Here is a 27429-nt window from a genome sequence, read left to right on the forward strand (position 1 = left end):
AGCAGACACACTAAACCAACAAGAGTCAAGTCATGAGTCAAGTGAGTTTATTGTCATGTGTCCCAGATAGGACAATGAAATTCTTGCTTTGCTTCAGCACAACAGAACATAGTAGGCATTGACTACAGAACAGATCAGTGTGTCCATATACCATTATAACCAAATAACCAAGCTGACCTCATCTATTGCATCCGCTGCTCTAGATGTCAGCAGATCTATATCGGTGAGACCAAGCGGAGGTTGGGCGATCGTTTCGCCGAACACCTCCGCTCGGTCCGCATTAACCAAGCTGACCTCCCGGTGGCTCAGCACTTCAACTCCCCCTCCCACTCCGTCTCCGACCTCTCTGTCCTGGGTCTCCTCCATGGCCACAGCGAGCAACACCGGAAATTGGAGGAACAGCACCTCATATTCCGTTTGGGGAGTCTGCATCCTGGGGGCATGAACATCGAATTCTCCCAATTTTGTTAGTCCTTGCTGTCTCCTCCCCTTCCTCAGTCCCCCTGCTGTCTCCTCCCATCCCCCAGCCTTTGGGCTCCTCCTCCTTTTTCCTTTCTTGTCCCCGCCCCCGATCAGTCTGAAGAAGGGTTTCGGCCCGAAACGTTGCCTATTTCCTTCGCTCCATAGACGCTGCTGCACCCGCTGAGTTTCTCCAGCTTTTTTGTGTACCTACCATTATATAAATATATACACACATGAATAAATAAACTGATAAAGTGCAAATAAAAGAAAATGGGTTATTAAAATTCAGAGATTTGTCTGAGCCAAGTTTAATAGCCTGATGGCTGTGGGGAAGTAGCTATTCCTGAACCTGGTTGTTGCAGTCTTCAGGTTCCTGTACCTTCTACCTGAAGGTAGTGAGGAGATGAGTAGACGAGATGGTATATATACACCATAGACCATATATGTACACACATAAATAAACAGATAATGTTCCAGGAGCCACACAGTCTTAGAATAAAAGGGAGGCCATTTCAGACTGAGGTGAGAAAAAAAAATTTCACCCAGAGTTGTGAATTTATAGAATTCCCTGCCACAGAGGGCAATGGAGGCCAAGTCACTGGATGGATTTACGAGAGAGTTAGATGGAGCTCTAGGGGTTAGTGGAATCAAGGGATATGGGGAGAAGGCAGGCACGGGTTACTGATTGGGGCTGATCAGCCATGATCACAATGAATGGCGGTGCTGGCTCGAAGTTGCCGAATGGCCTCCTCCTGCACCTATTTTCTATGTTTCTATGTTTTCTCCAGGATGTTCCACAATTTAAAGCCATAGAGTGATACAGCGTGAAAACAGGCCCTTCGGCCCAACTTGCGCACACTGGTCCCACTTGCCTGCGTTTGGTCCGTATCTCTCCAAACCTGTCCTATCCATGTACCTGTCCAACTGTTTCTTTAAACGTTGGGATAGTCCCAGCCTCAACTACCTCTTCTGGCAGCTTGTTCCATACACCCACCTGTGTTGAAAAGTTACCCCTCAAATTCCTATTAGATCTTTTTCCCTTCACCTTCAACCTATGTCCTCTGGTCCTCGATTCCCCTACTCTGGGCAAGAGACTCTGTGCGTCTTCCCGATGTTTTCCTCTTATGATTTTGTACACCTCAATAAGATCCCACCTCATCCTCCTGCGCTCCATGGAATAGAGACCCAGCCTACTCAACCTCTCCCGATAGAGGGGGTTGCCGGTCAGTGTGGATTCGATGGACCGAAGGGCCTGTATCCACGCTGTAGCTCGATACCAAACTCAACCAACATTTGTGTGGTAAGGAATTGCAGGTGCTGGTTTAAACTGAAGATGGACACAAAGTGCTGGAGTAACTCAGCGGGACAGGCAGCATCTCTGGAGAGAAGGAATGGGTGACGTTTCGGGTCTGAAGAAGGGTCTGGACTTGGAATGTCATCCTGGATCTAGGTCTGGATGTCGAACGCAGAAAAACTCTTCGTGGAGCTTCACTCAGCAATGGACAATTTTATACTGGACAATGTTTACATTTACACCAAGACAATTAACCTACAAACCTGTACGTCTTTGGAGTGTGGGAGGAAACCGAAGATCTCGGAGAAAACCCACGCAGGTCACGGGGAGAATGTACACATTCTGCACAGAGGTCCTTCTGCAGTGGCACAGGGCCCTAGTGAGACCACACCAGGAGTATTGTGTGCAGTTTTAATTTGAGGAAGGACATTCTTGCTATTGAGGGAGCGCAGTGTAGATTCACCAGGTTAATTCCCGGGATGGCGGGACTGTCATATGCTGAGAGAATGGAGCGGCTGGGCTTGTACACTCTGGAGTTTAGGAGGATGAGAGGGAATCTTATTGAAACATGTAATATTATTAAGCGTTTGGACACGCTAGAGGCAGGAAACATGTTCCCGATGTTGTGGGAGTCCAGAACCAGGGGCCACACAGTTTAAGAATAAGGGGTAAGCCATTTAGAATGGTGACGAGGAAACACTTTTTCTCACAGGGAGTTGAGGGTCTGTGGAATTCTCTGCCTCAGAGGGCGGTGGAGGCCGGTTCTCTGGATACTTTCAAGAGAGAGCTAGATGGGGCTCTTAAAGATAGCGGAGTCAGGGGATATGGGGAGAAGGCAGGAATGGGGTACTGGTTGGGGATGATCAGCCATGATTATATTGAATGGCGGTGCTGGCTCGAAGGGCCGAATGGCCTACTCCTGCACCTATTGTCTATTGACAACACACCCATAGTCGGGATTGAACCCGGGTGTCCGGCGCTGCATTCGCTGTAAGGCAGAAACTCTACCGCTGCGCCACCGTGTCTGTCCAAAGATGTCCTCTCCAGAGATGCTGGTTGTCCCACTTTCACAACTTAATTCAAAACCATTGCCGAGTTTAAAGGAGCTAAAAAAAAAAATCAAGATCGTAATAATCTATGAATTCCTACGACTGTGTTCACGAACTCCTATGAATATGTCTACGAATTCCCACGACTATTTCAATGCCCTCCTTAAGGGCCAGTCCTACTTTCCCGAGTTATTCACGAATTCTCCCGAGTCCGTAGGTGTCCGTGGATATATCGCAGTGGCTCGTTGTGCCAGTCGTAGGTACTCGGGGCTATTTTGTTACTCGTGGACATTTTTTATCAGGCTGCGTAAACGTCCTGACTTACCTGATGGTCTGTGGAATTCTCTACCTCAGAGGGCGGTGGAGGCCGGTTCTCTGGATGCTTTCAAGAGAGAGCTAGATAGGGCTCTTAAAGATAGCGGAGTCAGGGGATATGTGGAGAAGGCAGGAATGGGGTACTGATTGGGGATGATCAGCCATGATCACATTGAATGGCGGTGCTGAATGGCCTACTCCTGCACTTACTGTCTATTGTCTATTTCGATGCCCTCCTTACGAGTAAAAAGTTGTAATTTCTTTCGTCCCAACCATTTTTTAACTCGTGGACATTTTTTTATCGGGCAGAAAAAAACGACCCGACTTATCTGATGCCATGAGCACCTACGGCTGGCATAACGGGCCTCTACGATATATCTACAAAGTCCTACGATCTCCTACGGACTAGTTACGAACATTCTGCGAGTTTGAATCAAGGGGGAAACTCGTGAATTACCTGGTGTAAGTGGGACAGGCCAAGCCAGACAAAGTTCTCCTACCTGTTTGTTGTGCTTCAAGAGGCCGATGGCGGGGAAGGTCGAGGCGCAGGCGATCGGCAGCAGCTCGATGTCGGCGTAGCTCGTCCACTGCCGCACCAGGGCAGCCTCCTCGCCGCAGGAGCCCCTCATCTCCGCCGGGGCCAGGAGGTGAGATACCGCCGCGCCGCCCCACACATGCCCTCCAGACTCTGCCTCTATCGCCGGCAGCCCGGCCACGTCGCCCGCAGACGCCCCCCTCCTCGTGTCCACCAACCTCGCCCTCTGTCCGCCGTACTCCAGGGCCACCAGCACCTGGGCGTTGTGGGCGCTGTGCGGGTGGGGGGAGAGGTAGAGTGCGGGCAGTGCCATCGTTCGTGAGAAGGGTCCTGCCTCCGGCTGCAACGGTGGGGAGAGAGGAGGGAGGGAAGGAGGGAGGGGAGAGGTGGAGGGAGGGAGGGGAGAGGTGAGGTGGAGGGAGGGAGATAGTGACAGAGGTACGGAAGGGGTGGGAAAGAAAGAGAATGAATTAATGAATACTTTATGTACATCTGTATTTTATGATGTTTTTTATATGTAACGTATTTTATGTAATGTTGCGAGGGGGAGGAGGGGGGAGAGGAGAGGAATGGGGGGAGAGGAGAGGAATGGGGGAGAGGAGAGGAATGGGGGGAGAGGAGAGGAATGGGGGGGGGAGGAAGCAATGTGGGGAGAGGGGAGGAATGGGGGGGGGGGGCAATGTGCGGGGGTGAGGAGTGTCGAGGAGAGGGATATTCTCACATCACTGCACCACTCCAATTCAAAGCAACACACTTTCAGGGGAAAAGCTGAAGTTTCCAAAACAAAACTTGGAAGATCAGAAAAAGCAAACGAAGCCTCCTCAATACGGTGCCAGATTAAATGAGAGGAGAGAGGGGAGGGACCTGCAAAGTCGCTGGGTTTATCGCAGGTGACAAGGCGGGTTAACCGGTGGCTGCATGCAGCCTGACAGCCGATTGCATCAGCTGCTCATGTCGCCCCGGCCCGCGGAAGTGCTACAGGTTGATCGCTGGGGCGGTGGTTGTGGGCGAGACGGCGGCGGGGATGGGGCTGGGACATGGGGCGCCGCGACACCGTCTCGGTGTTCGGAAATGGAACGCCGATACATTGTCTCGGTGTTCGGAATGGAACGTGTATACATTGTCCTCCCGGGGTTCCAATGGAACGCGGCGACATGGCCTCGGTGTTCGGAATGGAACGCGGCCTGACCAAACGTTCCATGTTACAGCCCTCCTCCTCGTCTAACCCTTGGTCACCAGCTCTCTCTATCCCTCTCCCTCTCTGTCTCCCCCACTTCTCACCGGCTACGCCGTCCACACTGACTGTCAACCGCGTGGAACAAGTCTAACTAGGACCCTCCAACCTCAACCCGGTCACCGCCACCTCCCCCGAATTACCCGCCAGCAGCAAGGAACTCCAAACGCCTTTACACCATTGTCTTATACTTCTATTTATCTCAAGTTAAGGGGGGCAAGATGTACAAACCTTCTGCAAGTTACTGCTGCGAAAAATACGTCGCTTCCTGTCTAGTCCCCTCCAGGCACTGGAAAAGACACATAAAAATAAGGGCAGCGAGATTTTTTTCCGTTGCAATCACTGACACCTAGTGGCTGGAAGACTTGGTACGTTCGCAGCAGTAAACTAGATGTCAGGACCAGAGATTCTGGTCAAGACTCACCCAGTTACAGTAAATGGAAAATGAAAGAGTCAAGAGTGTTTTATTGTCATATGTCCCGGACGGTACAATTAAATTCTTACTTGCTGCAACACAAAAGAGTATGTGAATATGTAAACATTGTACATAACGGGGGAAAAAAAAAGTTAAATAAATAACAAACATAATGAAAATAACAAATAATAATATAGTCTTTGGCAGTTCAGAGCTCAGAGCTTATTCGTTGTCGGTTTTTAATGGCCTGATGAATGTGGGGAAGCAGCTGTTCCTGAACCTGGACGTTACTGTTTTCAGGCTCCTCTACCTTCTTCCTGATGGCAGTGGTGAGATGAGTGTGTGGCCAGGATGGTGTGGGTCCTTGATGATTTGGCTGCCTTTTTGAGGCAGCGACTACGATAGATCTCTTCGATGGGGTGGTCAAAGCCGGTGATGGATTGGGCAGAGGACACCACTTTTTGTAGTCTTTTTAGCTCCTGGACGTTCAAGTTGCTGATGCAACCAGTCAGAATGGTCTCTACTGTACACCTGTAGCAGTTTAGGAGAATCCTCTTCGACATGAGACGTGTTTACATCGTGTGTTTACATCAAATGCGGTTGACTAACCCTTATTTTGGAATCGCATCTCCTTGAAGTTGAAGAGTCATACAACACATTCGCGTGTTGAAACAAGGAACTGCAGATGCTGGGTTACAACAACAAAAAGTGCTGGAGTAATTAGGCCGAGTCAGGCAGCAAATCTGGAGAAGAAAAAGAAATAAGGAATTTCCGCCACCTCCAACGGGATCCCACCACTGGCCACATCTTCCCATCTCCTCCACTTTCTGCTTTCCGCAGAGACCACTCCCTCTGTAACTCCCTGGTCAATTCGTACCTTCCCACCCAAACCACCCCCTCCTCTAGTACTTTCCCCTGCAATCGCAGTAAATGCTACACTTGTCGCTTTACCTCCCCCCTCAACTCCATTCAAGGACCCAAGCAGTCGTTCCAGGTGCGGCAGAGGTTCACCTGCACCTTCTCCAACTTCATCTATTGCATCCGCTGTTCCAGGTGTCGGCTGCTCTACATTGGTGAGACCAAGCGCAGGCTCGGCGATCGTTTTGCTGAACACTTCCACTCAGTCCGCCTTAACCTGCCCGGTCTCCCAGTGGCTCAGCACTTCAACTCCCCCTCCCTTTTCCAATCTGACCTTTCTGTCCTGGGCCTCCTCCATGGCCAGAGTGAGGCCCAGCGCAAATTCGAGGAGCAGCACCTCATATTTCGCTTGGGTCCCAGCGGAATGAACATTGACTTCTCCAATTTCAGGTAGTCCCTGCGTTCTCTCTGCATCCCCTCCCCTTCCCAGCTCTCCCACAGCCCACCGTCTCCGCCTCTTCCTTTCTTCTTCCCACCCCACCCCCCCCACATCAGTCTGAAGAAGGGTCTCGACCGGAAACATCGCCAATTCCTTTGCTCCATAGATGTTGCCTCACCCGCTGAGTTGTCAAACGTACCCGGAACTACCCAAGCTGTTCCTCCAATTTGCGGTGGGCCTCACTCTGGCCATGGAGGAGGCCCAGGACAGAAAGGTCGGATTGGGAATGGGAGGGGAAGTTGAAGTGCTGAACCACCGTGAAATCGGGTTGGTTATTGCGAACCGCGGAGGTATTGGGTGAAGCGATCGCCGAGCCTGCGCTTGGTCTCACCGATTAAGAGCAGCTGACACCTAGAGCAGCGGATGCAACAGATGACTATAGGGGGCGCCGTCCTGTGTGGTATGGCTGCCCAGCCTGCAGCTGTTCGTTTTTCACTCTTTTAATTTATTTTTAGTGAGTTTTAGTGTTTTGTTTTTGGAGCTCTAGTCTTTTTTATGTGGTGGGGGGGGGACTATTTTTCAGGGTCCCTACCTGGTCGGAGAGGCAGCTTTTCGACCCGTCCTCGCGGCCGACCAGTAGGGCCTGGAGCCGAGATCACCAGTGGTGGAGCTCCATCCAGTGCGGCCTGTCAGCTTCGGAAGCCGCGGTCTCCGGTAAGGAAGCGGCCGTTCCAGATGTCCCAAGCCGCTGAGAGGATTCTCCCAACGCCGGAGCACCATCACCCGGTGAGAACGGCCTGGAAACTCGGGCCTCCGTGGAGGCGACTGCGGAGGTCTCAATAGGCCCGACTGTGGGTGAACATGGGATGGGGACTGGACTTTGTGCCTTCCCTCATAATGGGAACCATTGTGGGGGGATGTTTTTATGTTTTAAATTTCTTTATTATTGTTGTGTCTGTATTCTTTCTTTATGTGCTGCATTGGCAAGAAACATTTCACTACACCTAGGTGTATGTGACCAATAAAAATAACCTAACCTTTGAAGGTTGTCCATTGTCTATTGATTGACTATTTGGCGCCAGTTATATACATTCTGATTCCCGCCAAGACCTGTCTTCATTTTAGTCTGACCCCCATCCTTCACGGATCCCCAACTTGTGCAGGGTTTTCACTTTGTTTTCCCTTCTCTGATTTCTACCTACAGTCTGATCTTGGACGACCAGTCCTCACCCTTGACTCCCCTTCATTTCTCCCTGTGGTTTATGGTGAGCTCTCCTTTGCCTCGGCTATTGAATGGCCAGATCTCAGGAACCTTGCACCTCCCATTGGACTCTGACCTTTGTGAATGGCCATTGCCATGCGAGATACAGACCTGATGACCCCACAGTCTTCCCTCCACAGTCTCCAGCCTTAATATGAATATGAATATTAATAATAATAATAATAATAATAATAATAATAATAATAACTATAATATATAATAATACACTGTAATTCCACTGTAAATACGTACACTGAAATTTCAGGCGCACTGCCCAAGTGGAGCTCCAACATATCAGATAAATAATAACACAATGGAAGCAGCAAAAGGCAAGAAAAACGTCGTCAGAATGTACTATATTTAAGTAAGTAAGTAAGTTTATTGGCCAAGTATTCACATACAAGGAATTAGCCTTGGTGCTCCGCCCACAAGTAACAACATGACATACAGTGACAGTTACGAATGACTCAGAAAACACTAAACATTAATAATAATAATAAGACATTAATGATAAAACACCATTGATCAAGCATGTGAACCAACAAAATACCAGATCAAAGGGAGGCTACAGATTTTTGGCTGTTGAGTAGAGCCACTACTCGTGGATAAAAACTGTTTTTATGTCTGGCTGTGGCGGCTTTGACAGTCCGGAATCGCCTTCCAGAGGGAAGTGAGTCAAAGAGTTTGTGGCCAGGGTGAGAGGGGTCAGAGATGATCTTGCCCGCTCGCTTCCTGGCCCTTGCAGTGTACAGTTCATCAATGGAGGGAAGGTTGCAGCCAATAACCTTCTCTGATGATCGGACGATTCGCTGCAGACTCCAGGTGTCGTGCTTGGTGGCTGAGCCAAACCAGACCATGATGGAGAAGGTGAGAATAGATTCTACGATGGCCGTGTAAAATTGGACCATCATTGCCTGTGGCAGATTGTGCTTCCTCAGCTGCCGCATGAAGTACATCCTCTGTTGTGCCTATTCACAGTCAAATAGGCACAACAGAGGATGTACTTCATGCGGTACTCCACAGAGTCGATGGTAGCCCCCCACTTAAGGTCCTTGGAGATGATGGTTCCCAGGAACTTAAAAGACTCCACAGATGTGACTGTGGTGTTGTTGATGGTGAGTGGGGTGAGCTCTCCTAAAGTCTACAATCAATTCCACTATCTTAAGAGCATTGAGCTCTAACTCAGCAGGACAGGCAGCATCTCTGGAGAGAAGGGATGGGTGACGTTTCGGGTCAAGACCCTTCTTCAGATTTAAGGTGAACGGGAAAAGATTGAATAGGAAACTGAGGGGTAACATTTTCCACACAAAGGGTTGTGGGTGTCTGGAACGAGCTGCCAGAAGAGATAGTTGAGGCTGGGTCAATCCCTACGTTTGCGGAACAGTTAAACAGGGTAGGTTTGGAGGGATATGGAGCAAAGGTGGGGAGGTGGGGCTGGTGTAACTGGGACATATGAGGTGAGAAGGTGCCTGATAGTGTAATCACTGTAATCACTATATGACGGGGTCGACAACCTACGGCCCACAGGCTTGTACACTCTGGAATTTAGAAGGATGAGAGAGGGCATCTTATTGAACCATGTAAGATTATTAAGGGTGTTCAAGAAGGAACCGCAGATGCTGGAAAATCGAAGGTAGACAAAATTGCTGGAGAAACTCAGCGGGTACGGCAGCATCTATGGAGCATAGATCCATAGATGCTGACTCACCCTCCAAGATTATTAAGGGTTTGGACACACCAGAGGCAGGAAACATGTTCCTGACATTGGGGGGAGTCCAGAACCGGGGGGCCACACAGTTTAAGAATAAGGGGTGAGCCGTTTTGAATGGAGACGAGGAAACAATTTTTTCACACAGAGTTGTGAGTGTGGAATCTTCTGCCTCAGATGGCAGTGGAGGCCGGTTCGATGGATACTTTAAAGGTCGAGGAATCAGTGGATATGGGGGGTATGTTTAATGTTAAATTCCTTGATAATGTTATGTTGTATTCTTATTAATGTGCTGCAATGGCAACTCAAATTTCACTACCCCAATTGATGTATGTGACAATAAATGAACCTTTGAACCGTTGAACCTTTTGAACCTTTGAGAAGGCAGGAACGGGGTACTGATTGTGGATGATCCTCCATGATCATATTGAATGGCGGTGCTGGCTCGAAGGGCCGAATAAGTAAGTAAGTAAGTAAGTAAGTAAGTAAGTAAGTAAGTAAGTAAGTTTATTGGCCAAGTATTCACATACAAGGAATTCTCCAGAACAAGGGGTCACAGTTTAAGGATAAGGGGGAAATCTTTTAGGACCGAGATGAGGAAAACTTTTTTCGCGCAGAGAGTGGTGAATCTCTGGAATTCTCTGCCGCAGAAGGTAGTTGAGGCCAGTTCATTGGCTATATTTAAGAGGGAGTTAGATGTGGCCCTTGTGGCTAAAGGGAACAGGGGGTATGGAGAGAAGGCAGGAACAGGATACTGAGTTGGATGATTAGCCCTGATCATATTGAATGGCGGTGCAGGCTCGAAGGGCCGAATGGCCTACTCCTGCACCTAATTTCTATGTTTCTATGTTTCTATGTGCTCCGCCCGCAAGTAACAACATGACATACAGTGACAGTTACGAATGAATCGGAAAACACTAAACATTAATAATAATAAAACATTAATGATAAAACACCATTGATCAAGCATGTGAACCAACAAAATGCCAGATCAAAGTGAGGCTACAGATTTTTGGCTGTTGAGTAGAGTAAAAAATGTTTTTATGTCTGGCTATGGCAGCTTTATCCAAAGATCTGATAGCGAGGAAGATAGTCCACTCGACGAAAAAAACGTAGTACGGGCATGGGCAGTTTCATGGGTCATTTTCGGCCCCATTTCCGTAACAGGCTTCCGTCTCCCCACCAAAGATCCCATAGGCTACTAGTGCGGAGACGGAAGCTGGTTACGGAAACATCCTCATAAAAATAAAAGTAATTTGGTAATAATCTTCTCCTCATTTTCAGAATTTTAATTTATTAACACAAACTGTTCCCCTGCAACATTGATTACACTGCGAGTCGGGTCGGGTTATTGAAATGGATGAAAAAAAGGCCCACGTTCCGCTCCGTTGCGTACTACACGTCAGCCCATTGCATTTAGAAGGAGTGGTCTATCTTGCTCTGCTACAGGATCTTTGGCTTTGACAATCCGGAGTCACCTCCTGAAACTATTGTCTATTGTCTATTGTCTGTAGTCTGTAGTCTATAGTCTATAGTCTATTATCTATTGTCTATAGTCTATAGTCTATTGTCTATAGTCTATATGTAGTCTATAGTCTATAGTCTATAGTCTATTGTCTGTAGTCTATTGTATATAGTCTGTAGTCTATAGTCTATAGTCTATAGTCTGTAGTCTATAGTCTATTGACTGTAGTCTATAGTCTATTGTCTATTATCTATAGTCTGTAGTCTATAGTCTATAGTCTATAGTCTATTGTCTGTAGTCTATTGTATATAGTCTGTAGTCTATAGTCTATAGTCTATAGTCTGTAGTCTATAGTCTATTGACTGTAGTCTATTGTCTATAGCCTATTGTCTGTAGTCTATAGTCTATTGTCTATAGTCTATTGTCTGTAGTCTAGTCTATTGTCTATAGTCTATAGTCTGGAGTCTATTGTCTATAATCTATTAACTGTAGTCTATAGTCTATAGTCTATAGTCTATTAACTGTAGTCTATAGTCTGTAGTCTATTGTCTATAGTCTGTAGTCTATTGTCTATAGTCTGTAGTCTGCAGTCTATAGTCTGTAGTCTATAGTCTATAATCTATAGTCTATAGTCTATAGTCTGTAGTCTATAGTCTATAATCTATTAACTGTAGTCTGTAGTCTATAGTCTGTAGTCTATTGTCTATAGTCTATAGTCTGTAGTCTATAGTCTGTAGTCTATAGTCTATAGTCTATAGTCTATAGTCTATAGTCTATAGTCTATTAATAGTCTGTAGTCTATAGTCTATAATCTATTGTCCATTGTCTACTGGGTCCATGAAGTGGTCTTTGGACCAACGGCCACGTGGAAGCGGGATCTCATTTGCATGGGGCCCACGAGCCACCAATCGTCTGCGGCGGAATGTCCGGGGCGGGAGCCAATGGGAATGGCGGCGCTGTGCTATCCCTCATTTGCATGCGGCCACCTATGAAAGGGGGTGGCCCGGCGCGCCCGGGGCACAGTCGGCGGCGGCCACGGACGATGCCGCAGCGGGCAGCCAGGGGCAGAGCGCCGCGCCGGGGGTGTGGGAGGCCGAAGAAAGCGCCCGTCAAGAAGCGCCTCAAGCCGGGCGAGAAGAAGAAGAAGAAGCAGAAGCAGAAGCAGCGGCGCAAGGGCGGCCAGCTCAACTACGGCATCTACATCTACAAGGTGCTGAGGCAGGTCCACCCCAACGTGCGCATCGCCTCGTCGGCCATGAGTGTGATCAACTCCTTCGTGCACGACGTCTTCGAGCGCATCGCCTCCGAGGCGGCCAACCTGATCCGCACCAGCAAGAGGAAGACCATGTCGTCCCGGGAGATCCAGACGGCCGTGCGCCTCCTGCTGCCCGGGGAACTGGCCAAGCACGCCGTGTCCGAGGGGACCAAAGCGGTCAGCAAATACACCAGCTGCAAATAGCAACGCGAAACTCCAGTACTCTCCCCTCCTTCTCTCTCAATCCACACAACTCCGACCCAAAGGCTCTTTTCAGAGCCATTTACCATCACAATAACCAAAGGACTAGCAGCCCCCTTGTCTTTCATTTTTCAAAGTTACTCGATGATAGGATTTAATGAAACGAAACTCAACTGTACCGGTGTCAAGACACGGAGCAGACAGTGTATTAATTCAGAATTTATGGATCTTTGCAATAAAATATAATTTGAGTTTTAAACTTGTCTGCATTACTGATTAGAACAAAGGTCTATCATGGTATATGGACTCTTATCATGGTATATGGACACTCATGGTATATGGACACTATCATGGTATATGGACACTATCATGGTATATGGACACTATCATGCTATATGGACTCTATCATGGTATATGGACACTATCATGGTATATGGACACATTTATCTGTTTTATAGTAAATGCCTACTATTTTCTGTGTGCTTAAGCAAAGCAAGAATTTCATTGTCCTATACAGGGAAACATGACAATAAACTAACTTGGCGTCTGATACAACTCTGGGACAAAGAAAATTGCCTGCAGAATTCATTCTTACTCGGGTATCCATTGATTTTTAATGAAGCACTCACTGTTGAATTATCAGCAATTTGTTTGCATTACTGATTATCACATGCACCGATTATGGTGGAGTGAAATTCGATTTACGATGTCCTTGGGACATCAGGAGAAGAATGGAGAGCAGGGTGAGAGAGCGACGAGACTTTGCCTTCCATCACATTGAGGAGGAGATTCACTGTGGTGGATGTTTGTGTGAACTGTGTTGGTTGTGTGGCTTGTTAATTGTTTCTCTGCACCTGGAGTATTGTATGCAGTTTTGGCCTGTTGGCCTTCATAACAAGAGGAGTTGAGTATAGGAGCAAAGAGGTCCTTCTGCAGTTGTACAGGGCCCTAATGAGACCATACCTGGAGTATTGTGTGCAGTTTTGGCCCGTTGGCCTTCATAACAAGAGGAGTTGAGTATAGGAGCAAAGAGGTCCTTCTGCAGTTGTACAGAGCCCTAGTGAGACCCCACCTGGAGTGTTGTGTGCAGTTTTGGTCCCCTAATTTGAGGAAGGACATTCTTGCCATTGAGGGAGTGCAGCAGTTATGGTCCCCTAATTTGAAGGATATTTTTGCTATTGAGGGAGTGCAGCAGTTTTGTTCACCTAATTTGAAGAAGGATATTCTTGCTATTGAGGTAGTGCAGCGTAGGTTCACCAAGTTAATTCCCGGGATGGCGGGAACCCAAACCAATTAGAAGCAGACGAGGGCATTCGATCCAATTCGTGATCCCAGCTACAAAGACAGATGTGTACAGCAATTCGTTCTTCCCCCGCACAATTAAAGCATGGAATAATCTCCACCCAACTATAGTTACCCAACCAGATGCTACTAAATTTAAAGTAGCTCTTTCTTCCCAATAACCCTTTCTGGCTTAAGCCCTCCCTTCACCACCTCCAGTTTAAATTCCATTTGGAATATTTTGGAGGACCAAGAAACCAAGAACCAAGACTGTCATATGCTGAGAGAATGGAACGGCTGGGTTTGTATACTCTGGAGTTTAGAAAAGGATGAGAGGTGATCTTATTGAAACATATAAGATTGTTAAGGGTTTGGACACGCTAGAGGCAGGAAACATGTTCCCGATGTTGGGGGAGTCCAGAACCAGAGGCCAGACAGTTTAAGAATTAGGGGTGAGCCATTTAGAATGGAGATGAGGAAACACTTTTTCTCAGAGAGTTGTGAGTCTGTGGAATTCTCTGCCTCACAGGGCGGTGGAGGCCGGTTCTCTGGATACTTTCAAGAGAGAACTAGATAGGGCTCTTAAAGATAGAGGAGTCAGGGGATATGGGAAGAAGGCAGGAACGGGGTACTGATTGGGGATGATCAGCCATGATCACATTGAATGGCGGTGCTGGCTCGAAGGGCCGAATGGCCTCTACTCCTGCACCTATTGTCTATTTGTTGTCTGACTGCAGAAACCAAATTAAATAATAATACAATTACAATTTACTGTAGGCAAGTTGGGCTAAAGCAAAGATACAAGAAGAATTTCTCTGGTATCTTTGGGTTGAAGGACCTTGTTCTCTCCACATTTTAAATAAAATACAACAAACTAAATTGTAATTGTAATTTTTAGTTCATTTTAAAGTAATTCAAATCTTGGCGCGGTTCTGACAGTTTAATTTGTCCCCACCCCCCGTGGGCGGGTGTTTGAAAGTTTAAAGCGGCCAACGTCCAACGGTGAACTATTTATAACGGAAACCGGGCAACTCATTTGCATAGAGGGATTAGAGATGGACCCCAAAAATCAGGGGCAACGGCCAATCAGAAAGCAGGACACCATGCCCGGTTTTCACCAATGAGCGGAGATGATCTTTATGACGTCTTCAAGCCCCCCCTCCCCCTCCCCAGCGACCCTCACATGACCAGAGTCCATAATGTCACAGAGTCATAGAATAATACAGTGTGGAGAGAACAAGGCCCTTCAACCCAAAGATACCAGAGGAGTTCCTCTTGTATCTTTGCTTCAGCCCAACTTGCCTAGACAATACAATTTATTTGTCATTTGAACCCCATTGAGGTTCAAACGAAATGTTGTTTCTGCAGTCATACACACAAGAAGAAGAACCAAGACACAACACAATTTACACAAACATCCATCACAGCGCATCTCCTCCTCACTGTGATGGAAAGCAAAGACTTATCCCTCCCCTGCACTCCCCATTCCCCTCCCGATGTCAGAGTCAAAGTCAAAGCCCCCGGCGGGCGATGGCAATTGTCCCGCGGCCATTAACGCCGCGCCGGGTGATGCAAGGCCACGCTCCGTGACTAAATTGTAATTGTAATTTTGAGTTCATTTTAAAGTAATTCAAATCTTGGCGCGGTTTTGACGGTTTAATTCCCCCTCCCCCGCCTGCAACTGGTCCAAAACGCCGCAGCGAGACTCCTGACGGGCACCCGAAAAAGGGACCACATCACCCCGATCCTGGCCTCTCTCCACTGGCTCCCTGTGCGGTTCCGAATAAATTTTAAGATCCTTCTTTATGTTTACAAAGCCCTTAACGGGCTTGCCCCCACGCTACATCAAAAGTCTGTTCACCCACCACACCACCTCCAGGCCCCTCAGATCGGCCGACTTGGGGCTACTGAACATCCCGTGGTCTGGGCATAAGCTCAGGGGCGACCGTGCCTTTGCGGTTGCAGCTCCTAGACTGTGGAACAGCATCCCTCTTCCCATCAGAACTGCCCCCTCCATCGACTCCTTTAAGTCGAGACTTAAAACTCATCTTTACTCTCAAGCCTTTCTTGGCGTCCTCTGAGGGAGGGCTATATGTATGTATTTATATATGTACTTAATCTATGAACCACTGTTGTGTAACGTTAGTACCTCCACCAATGTAAAGCACTTTGGTCAACGAAAGTTGTTTTTTAAATGTGCTATAGAAATAAAATAGTTGGCCTACAGGGAGGAGGTCCAGCACTTAGCAGCATGGTGCGCTGACAACAACCTGGCCCTTAACTCCAAGAAGACCAAGGAGCTCATTGTAGACTTCAGGAAGTCCAGAGGCGGCACGCACACCCCCATCCACATTAACGGGACGGAGGTGGAACGTGTTTCTAGCTTCAGGTTCTTGGGAGTCAACATCTCCGATGACCTCTCTTGGACCCACAATACCTCAACTCTGATCAAGAAGGCTCACCAGCGTCTCTTCTTCCTGAGGAGACTGAAGAAGGTCCATCTGTCTCATCAGATCCTGGTGAACTTCTACCGCTGCACCATCGAGAGCATCCTTACCAACTGCATCACAGTATGGTATGGCAACTGCTCTGTCTCCGACCGGAAGGCATTGCAGAGGGTGGTGAAAATTGCCCAATGCCTCACCGGATCCTCGCTCCCCTCCATTGAGTCTGTCCAAAGCAAGCGTTGTCTGCGGAGGGCGCTCAGCATCGCCATGGACTGCTCTCACCCCAACCATGGACTGTTTACCCTCCTACCATCTGGGAGGCGCTACAGGTCTCTCCGTTGCCGAACCAGCAGGTCGAGGAACAGCTTCTTCCCGGCGGCTGTCACTCTACTCAACAACGTACCTCGGTGACTGCCAATCACCAACCCCCCCGGACACTTATTATTATTTATTCAAATCATTTGCTATGTCGCTCTTCCAGGGAGATGCTAAATGCATTTCGTTGTCTCTGTACTGTACACTGACAATGACAATTAAAATTGAATCTGAATCTGAATCTGAATCTGAATCTGAAAAGTGACTTGACTTGACACCTGCCAACATGTCCCAGCCACACTAGCCCCACCTGCCTGCGCTTGGCCCATATCCCTCCAAACCCACCCTATCCGTCAAGAGTTTTTTCATGTCGTGTGCCCCAGATAGAACGATGAAATTCTTACTTGCTGCAGCACGACGGAATATGTAAACAGAGTACGCTGTAAACAATATGATGAAAGAGAGAAAAAAAGTTCTGTGTGGACAAAAGTGCTGGAGAAACTCAGCATCTATGGAGCGAAGGAAATAGGCAATGTTTCGGGCCGAAACCCTTCTTCAGACTCAACTGTTCAGTGTGTATATATACACACACACACATACGCACAAGTACACACATATATGTATATATACATACACATACGCTCATACTCAAAAAACAAACTATAGACGAGTTTTATCGTCATGTGTCCCAGATAGGACAATGAAATTCTTGCTTGCTGCAGCACAACACAATATGTAAACATAATACAGAACAGGAGATAAAAGATCAGTGTGTCTATATACCATAGACCATATATATACACAATAAATAACCAGATAAAGTGCAATAGGCTGTTGTTGTTCAGAGCTTGTTTGATGTCGTATTTAGTAGCCTGGTGGCTGTGGGGAAGAAGCTGTTCTTGAACAGTAGTGCAATGATAATAATAATAATAGTCTATTGTAGCATGTACCTGTTTAACTGTTTTGCAAATGTTGGGATAGTCCCAGCCTCAACTACCTCCTCAGGCAGCTCATTTCATACACCCACCGCCCTTTGTGTGGAAAATGTTACCCCTCAGTTTCCTATTAAATCTTTTTCCTGTTCATCTTAAATCTGAAGAAGGGTCTCGACCTGAAACGTCACCCATTCCCTCTCTCCAGAGATGCTGCCTGTTCCAATGAGTTACTCCAGCATTTTGTGTCTACCTTCACCTTGAACCTATGTTCTCTGGTCCTCGACTACCCAACTCTGGACAAGAGACTCTGTGCATCTATCCGATCTATGATTTTGTACACCTCAATAAGATCACCCCTCATCCTCCTGCTCTCCAAGGAATAAGAGTCCCAGCCTGCTCAATCTCTCCCGCTAGCTCAGATCCTCTAATCCTGGCAACATCTTCATAAATCTTCCCTGTACCCCTTAAGTCAAAGGAGCAGAATTAAGCCATTCAGCCCAGCAAATCTGTTACATCATTCAATCACGACTGATCTATCTTTCCCTCTTCAGCCCCATTCTCCTGCCTTTCCCCATTAACCTTTGATGGCACTACTAATCAAGAGTAACTGTCATTTGGACTGTATTAAGACGGGAAGATGGCTTAAAGTTAACAACACAAAGAAATAACGTAAGCAAGAATGAATGCTTCATGTCACATTTTTTTTTAGATACTGCGTTGAAACAGGCCCTTCGGCCCATTGAGACCATGTCGATCATCGATCACCCATTCACGCTAAAGACAGACATAAATGGCCAGAGAAACTCAACGGGACAGGCAGCATCTCTGGAGACAGTCTGTCAGTTCAGGAGTCTCAACCCAAACTGTCTTAAGGGCCTGTCCCACTGTACGAGGTAATTCAAGAGTTCTCCCGAGTTTTCCCCTGATTCGAACTCGGAGAATGTCTGTGGCCGGTCCGTGGGAGTTTGTGGATGTCTCGTAGTGGCTCGTAATGCTAACAGTAGGTACTCGGGAAATCCAGTAAACTCGTGACGTTTTTTCAACACTGTGCAAAATGTCCACAAGTACAAAAACACTCGTGAAAAAATGGTTACTCTTTACTCGTACGAGCCGCTACGAGACATCCACAAACTCCTACGGACCCGCTACGGACATTCTCCGAGTTCGAATCAGGGGAAAACTATGGGGGAACTCTTGAATTACCTCGTAGAGTGGGACAGGGCCCTTTAATGAGAGGGCAATTAACCCAGATGGAAATCTTGCCAGAAAAATTCCAAGTGCAAAACTTTCTTCAAGACCCCCCCCCCCCCGGGAGAATATCAGCAGCGAGCAGAGATTACAGGGTATTTCTGGACATCCTGTTATATTCCTGGAGTCTGTACACTCTGCCGAATAAACGCTGAGAAGTCTTTCTGTTTGTTAATAATATTTTTATTAGAAGCATGTACGTATCATAATCAAAACACATTTAATATATCAATTACATATTGTTAATAGATGGGATTCCAGCTATCAAAGTAAGAGGGGTCCTCATTTATTAATTATATATTAACCCAGCTTCTATTTGTTTATTTTTTTATATAGATAGTGAGAAAGAAGAGAATAAAAAACGATTAAAAATGAATAGAATAAATGACCAATAATACAACTTTGGAGATAGGTCCGTAGATTATATAACATAACTATTCATCTAATCCTGGATTCAAGTTTCAGTCAGGCTTCCGTGCTGGTCCAACTTACCCTTTCAAAAAGTCAATAAATGGAGACCATATTCTAGCAAATAATTCTGGTTTGTCAATTAAGACAAGTCTAGTTCTGTCCAAATGTAAGGTCTCCGACATCTCCATAATCCACATTTTAATTGTGGGGGTTGTTGGATTTTTCCAAAATTTTAATATTAGTTTTTCCCCAGTTATTATACTGTAGTCAATAAACTTTCTTTGGCTTGTTGTGAGTTTTAGGCTTTGTTCTGATATTCCTAATATTATTAGTTTTGAATCGGGATCCAATTGGATATTAACAACTTCAGAAATTATTCTAAAAATATCCGTCCAGAATTTTATGATTTTTATACAATTTACAAAAGTATGAGTTAAATTAGCCACTGAGTATTGACATTTATCACAGATAGGGGAGATATGTGGAAAAAATCTATTTAATTTTGTTTTGAATAATGCAGTCTATGTAATACTTTAAATTGTATTAAAGAATGTCTGTCATTTAAGAAACATTGATGTATATGTTGTAGACTTTTGTCCCAAATATCTTTCATTATAGGTTGGTCTAATTCATTCTCCAATGCTTGTCTATATAATTCCATCGACGGGACCTCACTATCTAAAAGAGTATTATAAATATGAGATTAACTTATCTGTATTAGGATGTTTATTCAAACATTCATCAAGAGTTTCCAGCTCTCTAGTTCTATAATCTTGTGTATGTGATTTAACATAATCTCTAAGTTGTAAATATCTGAAAAAGGTATTTGAGTGTAGTCCATTATTCTGTTGTAACTCCTGAAATGAAAGACATCTTTCCTATAAAGATGTCCCACCTTTTTAATTCCATATTGTTTCCATTGTGTAAAACCTTTATCCAACACAGAGGGTTTAAATGAAGGGTTATTTACAATTGGAAGAAAGAGTGATAAATTATCCAATTTATTTTTTAATTGTTTCCAAATTCGTATACCACTATATATTATAGGGTTTTCACTATAGGTTTTTTTTAATTCAGTTTTGTGGGAGCTAACAGAATCAAGCCAATTTCAAAAGGCAAACAATCTTCCTTTTCAATCTTTAACCAGTCAGATTGCTGATCCATATCTTCCAACCAGAAGTTCATATTTTTAATATTAACTGCCCAGAAGTAAAACAAAAAATTTGGTAAAGCTAATCCTCCATTCGTCTTGGATTTACATAAATGTTTTTTACTTATTCTATGTTTCTTATAATCCCAAATAAAACTTGTGACAAAGGAATCAACTTTAAGGAAGATATATCGGGATTGGTTGAAAGAGGTACAATAATTGCGGGAGAAAGATCATTTTTTATAGCATTAATTCTACCAAACATTGAGAGACGAAGTGTTTCTTTCTAATTGATTGAAAGATACAGCATGAACACAGGCTTTTAGACCACTGTGTCCCTGTCGATCATCGATTACCCGTTTACAAAAGTCTTCTTCCCGCTGCCCCCCCGCACCCCCCCCCCCCCCCCCCCCCCCCCCATCAGTCTGAAGAAGGGTCTCGACCCAAAACGTCACCTATTCCTTCGCTCCATAGAGGCTGCCTCAACCGTTGAGTTTCTCCAGCATTTTTGTCTACACCTGTTCACACTAGTTCTGTGTTATCCCACTTTCCCATCCACTCTTTAGACTTTAGACTTTGGAGATACAGCGTGGAAACAGGCCCTTCGGCCCACCAAGTCCACATTGACAATGATCACCCCACACAAATAGCACTTTCCTACAGTGGGGGCTAATTTACACGTTACAGAAGCCAATTAACCTATAAACACGTACGTCTTTGTGAAGTGTGGGAGGAAACCAGAGCACCCGGAGAAAACCCATGCAGTCACAGGGAGAACGTACAAACTCCGTACAGACAGCATCCGTAGTCAGGGACGAACCCGGGGATCTAGCGCTTTGATCTTGGGCTTGTACACTCTGGAGTTTAGAAGGATGAGAGGGATTCTTATTGAAACATATAAGATTATTAAGGGTTTGGACACGCTAGAGGCAGGAAACATGTTCCCGGTGTTGGGGGAGTCCAGAACCAGGGGCCACACACAGTTTAAGAATAAGGAGTAAGCCATTTAGATCGGAGACGAGGAAACACTTTTTCTCACAGAGAGTTGTGAGTCTGTGGAATTCTCTGCCTCAGGTGGAGGCCGGTTCTCTGGATACTTTCAAGAGAGAGCTAGATAGGGCTCTTAAAGATAGCAGAGCCAGGGGATATGGGGAGAAGGCAGGAACGGGGTACTGGTTGGGGATGATCAGCCATGATCACATTGAATGGCTGTGCTGGCTCGAAGGGCCGAACGGTCTCCTCCTGCACCTGTTGTCTATTGTCCATTGTCTATTGTGAGGCAGCAACTCAGCCACTGCGCCGCCCAGATTTTTTAATTTTATTACAATTATGATGCTTCTAAATCAATACCAAAGATACCAATACATCATTCAAAATCTCTGGGTATATTTTTTTATTGGGTAGGGCTTATTTTAAGTGTTGCAAAAGCAATACCAAGACAAAATTCCAAATATCTGGGTATATTTTTTTATTGGGTAGGGTTTATTTCAATAGTCCATTTACATTCAGATTTTGAATTTAAATTGAAATTCAATCAATTTGAATTTGATTCAATCCCGTCTCCACCATTTTGCAATGTTAAATATTTTGGTTTTCATTTGTATCATATAATACAATAGTCCTTTTAAATACAGATTTTGAATTTAGATTGAAATTCATGCAATTTGAATTTGATTCAATCCTGTCTCCACCATTTTGCAATGTTAAATATTTTGGTTTTCATTTGTATCATGTATCCAATGGATAAAAGTATCACATGTATCCAATTCGATTGACGGCTGCAAATCTATTATAGCCCAGTCTAAAAAGTTTAAGTGGCTCTTAAAAGAGCCGTTTGACGGTCTCGTCGCAGCTTTTGATGGAGAGGGGAGAACGGATCTACTTGGAGGAGTTGGTGTATTTGGTGACCGCTTTCGTCCCCTCCGAGACGGCGTGTTTGGCCAGTTCTCCGGGCAGCAGCAGGCGGACGGCGCTCTGGATCTCCCGGGAGGAGATGGTCTGGCGGCGGGTGTAGTGCACCAGGCGGGAGGCCTCGGAGGCGATGCGCTCGAAGATGTCGTTGACGAAGGAGTTGCTGACGCTCATGGCCTTGGAGGAGATGCCCGTGTCCGGGTGCACCTGCTTCAGCACCTTGTAGATGTAGGCGCTGTAGCTCTCCTTCCTGGCCTTCCTGTGCTTCTTGTCGCCCTTGCGGCTCATCTTCATGGCCGTCTTCTTCGAGCCCTTCTTGGAGATGGCGCCTTTGGCGCTCGCCGCCGAGGCACCACCAGTGGCGGCGGCGGCGGCAACGACGGTCGGCATCGCGAAGCCTCCAAGCGCGGTACCAAGAGCAAGAGGAGGCAGCCACCTGACGAGTGCCCCACCCGCCCCCCGCGGCCTCTCTGATATAGGCAGCGGTATGCAAATGAAGGATCAGAGAACGCCGATTCCTATTGACTGACTCCTTGCACGGATGCACCAATCGCAGCAGTCGATGGCTTCGGTATCCCCCTCCCCCATCCACTCCCACCCCCGGCGCTGACCAAAGTCACAGAGGCGTGAACTTTACGCTATTTTGATGGCAGTTCGGTGGATAGAACAGGTGCAACCATGCAAAATATTAATTTGTAGCGTCTCATTGTCTGCTATCCAGAGTATTGGGTCTGGTGCGTCCCATAGGCGGCCTGACCTAGTGTATGAAATTCTACTACTATTAAGCCAAGTAACAAGGAAGGGTAGTGACGTGACTTTGTTGTGGGTCCCAGCACACATTGGTGTGCTAGGAAATGACAAAGTGGACAAATTAGCAAAAGAGGCCGTTAAAAAAGAGAACATAGAGGTAAACCTACAAATATCCAAATCTGAAGGAAGACACATTGTGTGCAAGAAAATAAATCAGGAATGGCAACAATACTGGGAACAGGAGACAAAGGGGAGACACCTCTATTCGCTACAAAACAGAGTGGGCATCACAGCAAGAAGAGGGGGAAACAGGAGAGAACAGGTAGTATTAGCAAGATTGAGGATAGGCCACACCCACCTGAACAGCACATTAAAAATGTTGGGAAAACACCCTACTGGGATGTGTGAGGAATGCCATCAGCCGGAAACAGTTCAGCATGCTCTAGTTGCATGTAGAAGATATGCAACAGAAAGAAGAGTTTTGATCAATGAAATGAAGAAAATTGGAATGACAGATATATCAGAAAAGAACATTCTAGAGTATGGAGGGGAAGGAAAAGGAGTAAATTTGTTGTTTAATTTCTTGAGGGCCTCTGGCCTTATAAAAATGATATAAAGTAAAGACATGAGGACTGTGGAGTGAAGCCAGAAGGTGGCAGCAATGCAACATTGTGGATGCCGGCTGCCGTAAAACTCCAAAGAAGAAGAAGAAGAAGAAGAAGAAGTCACAGAGGCGGCAAGTTTGAATTTTATTTATTGCCACGTGCATCGAGGTACAGTGAAAAGCAGAGATCCTATAGCGGAGCAAGATAGACCACTCCTGCTAAATGCAATGGGCTTTAGACACAAGTGCTGGAGAAACTCAACGGGTGCAGTAGCATCTATGGAGCGAAGGAAATAGGCAACGTTTCTGGCCGAACCCCTTCTTGAGACGTGTAGTATGCAACGGAGCGGAACGTGGGCCTTTTTTACATCCATTTCAGTAACCCGACCTGACTCGCAGTGTAATCAACGTTGCAGGTGAACAGTTTGTGTTAATAGATTATAACTCTGAAAATGAGAAGAAGATTTTTACCAAAGAACTTATATTTTTACGAGGATGTTTCCTTAACCGGCTTCCATCTCCGCACTAGTATCTTTGCTCCACTACGGGATCTTCGGTGCGGAGACGGAAACCGGTTATGGAAATGGGGCCGAAAATTATCCATGAATCTGCCCATGACCGTACTACGTCTTTTTCGTCGAGTGGACTATCTTGCTATAGGATCTTTGGTGAAAAGCCTATTAAACACGACATCAAACAAACTCTGAACTATAACAGCCTATTGCGCTTTATCTGTTTATTTAAGTGTATATATATGGTCTATGGTATATAGACACACTGAAATGTTCTGTATCAATGCTTACAATACTCTGTTGTGTTGCACCAAGCAAGAATTTCATTGTCTTATCTGGAACACATGACAATAAAACTCTCTTGACTTGAATGCAATCCACAGTGTACAGGTACATGTGTAGGAAAACACTGCAGATGCTGGCTTAAATCGAAGGTAGACACAGAATGTTGGAGTAACTCAGCGGATCAGGCAGCATCTCTGGAGAGAAGGAATGGATCGAAACCCTTCTCTCACCCTAACTTCAAGAAGGATCTTGACCTGAAACGTCACCCTTTCTCTCCAGAGATGCTGCCTGACCTGCTGAGTTACTCCAGCATTCTGTGTGCACAGTTAAATGATAGCTCAAAGTGTTTTATTGTCGTATGTCCCAATGAAATGCTTTCTTGCAGCAGCACAACAGAATATGTAAACATTGTTCTCTGCAAACAATATAATAATCGAGGAAAAAAGTCCAGTGTGTGTTTATATATATATATAAATATGAACCATATATATACACACACACATATATTAAAAAAAAACATGGATAACGTTAAGTGCAGGATAAAGTCCTGTAAAGTCTGATCAAAGATAGGCTGCAGGTCTCCAATGAGATGGGTAGTAGGTCCGGACTGCTCTCTGGTTGTTGCTTGGATAGTTCAGTTGCCTGATTCTTGGTTCTTGTTTTTCTGGTCCTCCAAAAATATTTCAAATGGAATATAAACTGGAGGTGGTGGAGGGTGGACTTAAGCAAAAAGGGGTTCTTGGGAAGAAATAGCTATCTTAAATTTAGTTGCGGCTGGTTGAGTAACTATGGTAGGGTGGAGATTATTCCATGCTTTAATTGTGCGGGGGGACAATGAATTGCTGTACACATCTGTCTTGGTAGCTGGTATCACAAATTGGATCGAATGCCCTCGTCTGCTCCTAATAGGTTTGATAATCTATAGGTCGACAAAAGTGCTGGAGAAACTCGAGGCAGCATCTATGGAGCGAAGGAAATAGGCAACGTTTCGGGCCGAAACCCTTCTTCAGGGTTAGTCTATGATAATCTATGTCGAGCTGACCATTTAACATTTTGTAAAAAAAAGGTCAAACGGTGAGCTTTACGTATGTCTTGGAAAGGGTTCCACCCCGACCAGTGAATTCAGAAGTTTAGTAACACTCGCTTCATTCTCATCGGTATTAGTAACACATCGAGCTGCCTGTCTTCCGACATGTTCAAATGGAAGAAATGTTTTTATTTGTCTACGGGTCCACCGCTGCAACTGCGAGTCCAAACTGATGGGAATAATCTGTCCCTGAATCTGGAGGTGTGCGTTTTCACACTTCCATGCCTCTTGCCCGACGGGGGAAATAGGCAACTCATCCTTGATTATGCCGCTGGCCTTGCCAAGGCAGTGTGAAGCGTAGATGTAGTCAATGGAAGGGAGGTTGGTTTGTGTGGTGGACTAGGCCGTGTCCACAATTCTCTGCGTCTTGAATGGAGCTGTTCCCAAACTATGCTGTGATGCATTCCGATAAAATATATCCTCCGGCACATCCGTAGTTGGTGGGAGTTGTTGGGGACATGCCTAACATCCTAAGCCTGTAAGGAGCGTGGAGTGCTGGAGTACCTCAGTGGGCCTGGCAGCATCCGTGGAGAACATTCATAGTGCTCGTTTCGGGTTGTTATCTTACTCTGAAGAAGTGTCCTGACCCTAAACGTTGCTTATAATAATAATAATAATAATAATAATAATAATAATAAGAAGAAGAATACTACATTTTATTTATCAGGCGTCTTTCAGGGCTCTCAAGGACACCTTACAATTAAAACAAGCATGACACCATATAACTAACACAAGCATGAAACAAAAACAACATTATACAGCAACAATACACAATTCGGAGAGAGATTATTCAAGCCTTCACACTGCAGACCCTGACCTGCTGAGTTACTTCAGCATTTCGTGTCTTTACTGGACTTTAGTATTTTGGAGATGGTGCGGAAACATGCCCTTCGGCCCACCAGTCGGCACCGACTATCTTTGGCGTCGACCAGTGATCACCCCCGTCCACATACACTATCGTTACACACTAGGGACAATCTGACCGAAGTACATTGACCTACAATCCTGCACGTCCTTGGAGTGTGGGAGGAAACCGGAGCTCCCGGAGAAAACCCACATGGTGACAGGGATTGCGTACAAATTCCACACAGACAGCGCCCGCAGTCAGGATCGAACCCGCGTCTCCGCTGTAAGGCAGCAGCTGTGCAGCAAGACAACTGTGCCACATTGACCGTGGTCGATGTTGCTTTATCGACACGGGTGCAAACGCACAGCGAGATTCTTTTTTTGTTGTTGCATACAGTCCAGTAAAGTATTGCCTAAGCACACCACCCGATAATCAAAATGTACAAAAATAGCTCACTGAGACCGTATGCAATAGGCGCTATTTTCAACATTTACGATTACGAAAGAGATCAACTATGTCGGCATGTCGAGAAGGACTCTCTCGAACTTCTACAGGTGCACAATAGAGAGCATGCTGACCGGCTGCATCGTGGCTTGGTTCGGCAACTCGAGCGTCCAGGAGCGGAAAAGACTGCAAAAAGTTGTGAACACTTCCCAGTCCATCATCGACTCTGACCTCCCTTCCATCGAGGGGATCTATCGCAGTCGCTGCCTCAAAAAGGCTGCCAGCATCATCAAGGACCCACACCATCCTGGCCAAAAGCTCCTCTAATATCTTTGATCCTGGCCACACACTCATCTCCCCGCTGCCTTCAGGTAGAAGGTACAGGAGCTTGAAATCTGCAACATCCAGGTTCAGGAATAGCTACTTCCCCACAGCCATCAGGCCATTAAATTCAACTCAAATAAAAATCTGAACTTTAATAGCCTATTGCACTTTATTTGCTTATTTATGTGTGTGTATATATATATTCGATGGTATATGGACACACTGATCTGTTCTGTATTTATTTATGCCTACAATATTCTGTTGTGCTGAAGCAAAGCAAGAATTTCATTGTCCTATCTGTGACACTTGACAATAAACTCTCTTGAACTTGAATCTTGAAGTAGAGACAGCATCGACAAGCCTGCCAAACGGCTCTTTTAAAAGCCA

At 45.8% G+C, this 27429-nt stretch overlaps 3 protein-coding genes across 3 annotated transcripts in view; 1 reads left to right on the plus strand and 2 right to left on the minus strand.

The window, feature by feature from the left end:
- Window positions 1-5255, minus strand: part of vars1 (valyl-tRNA synthetase 1) — a 56909-nt gene extending 51654 nt beyond the window's left edge. Inside the window, 2 exon segments of the mRNA XM_055630398.1 lie at window positions 3621-3995; window positions 5121-5255. Coding sequence (XP_055486373.1) covers window positions 3621-3968 — 348 coding nt within the window. The 5' untranslated portion in view covers window positions 3969-3995; window positions 5121-5255.
- A 6800-nt stretch (window positions 5256-12055) lies between these two features.
- Window positions 12056-13044, plus strand: LOC129693608 (late histone H2B.L4-like). Its single transcript, XM_055630401.1, has one exon. It carries the CDS (start codon window positions 12078-12080, stop codon window positions 12492-12494), a length of 417 nt encoding a protein of 138 aa, XP_055486376.1. The 5' UTR covers window positions 12056-12077; the 3' UTR covers window positions 12495-13044.
- Window positions 13045-21479: 8435 nt separating this feature from the next.
- LOC129693606 (histone H2B-like) lies at window positions 21480-22657 on the minus strand. Its single transcript, XM_055630400.1, has one exon. The coding sequence runs from the start codon at window positions 22577-22579 to the stop codon at window positions 22157-22159; it is 423 nt and encodes a 140-aa protein (XP_055486375.1). The 5' UTR covers window positions 22580-22657; the 3' UTR covers window positions 21480-22156.
- Between the last annotated feature and the right edge of the window lie 4772 nt (window positions 22658-27429).

This window comes from Leucoraja erinacea, unplaced genomic scaffold (genome assembly GCF_028641065.1).
Source record: "Leucoraja erinacea ecotype New England unplaced genomic scaffold, Leri_hhj_1 Leri_366S, whole genome shotgun sequence".
Taxonomy (NCBI): domain Eukaryota; kingdom Metazoa; phylum Chordata; class Chondrichthyes; order Rajiformes; family Rajidae; genus Leucoraja; species Leucoraja erinaceus.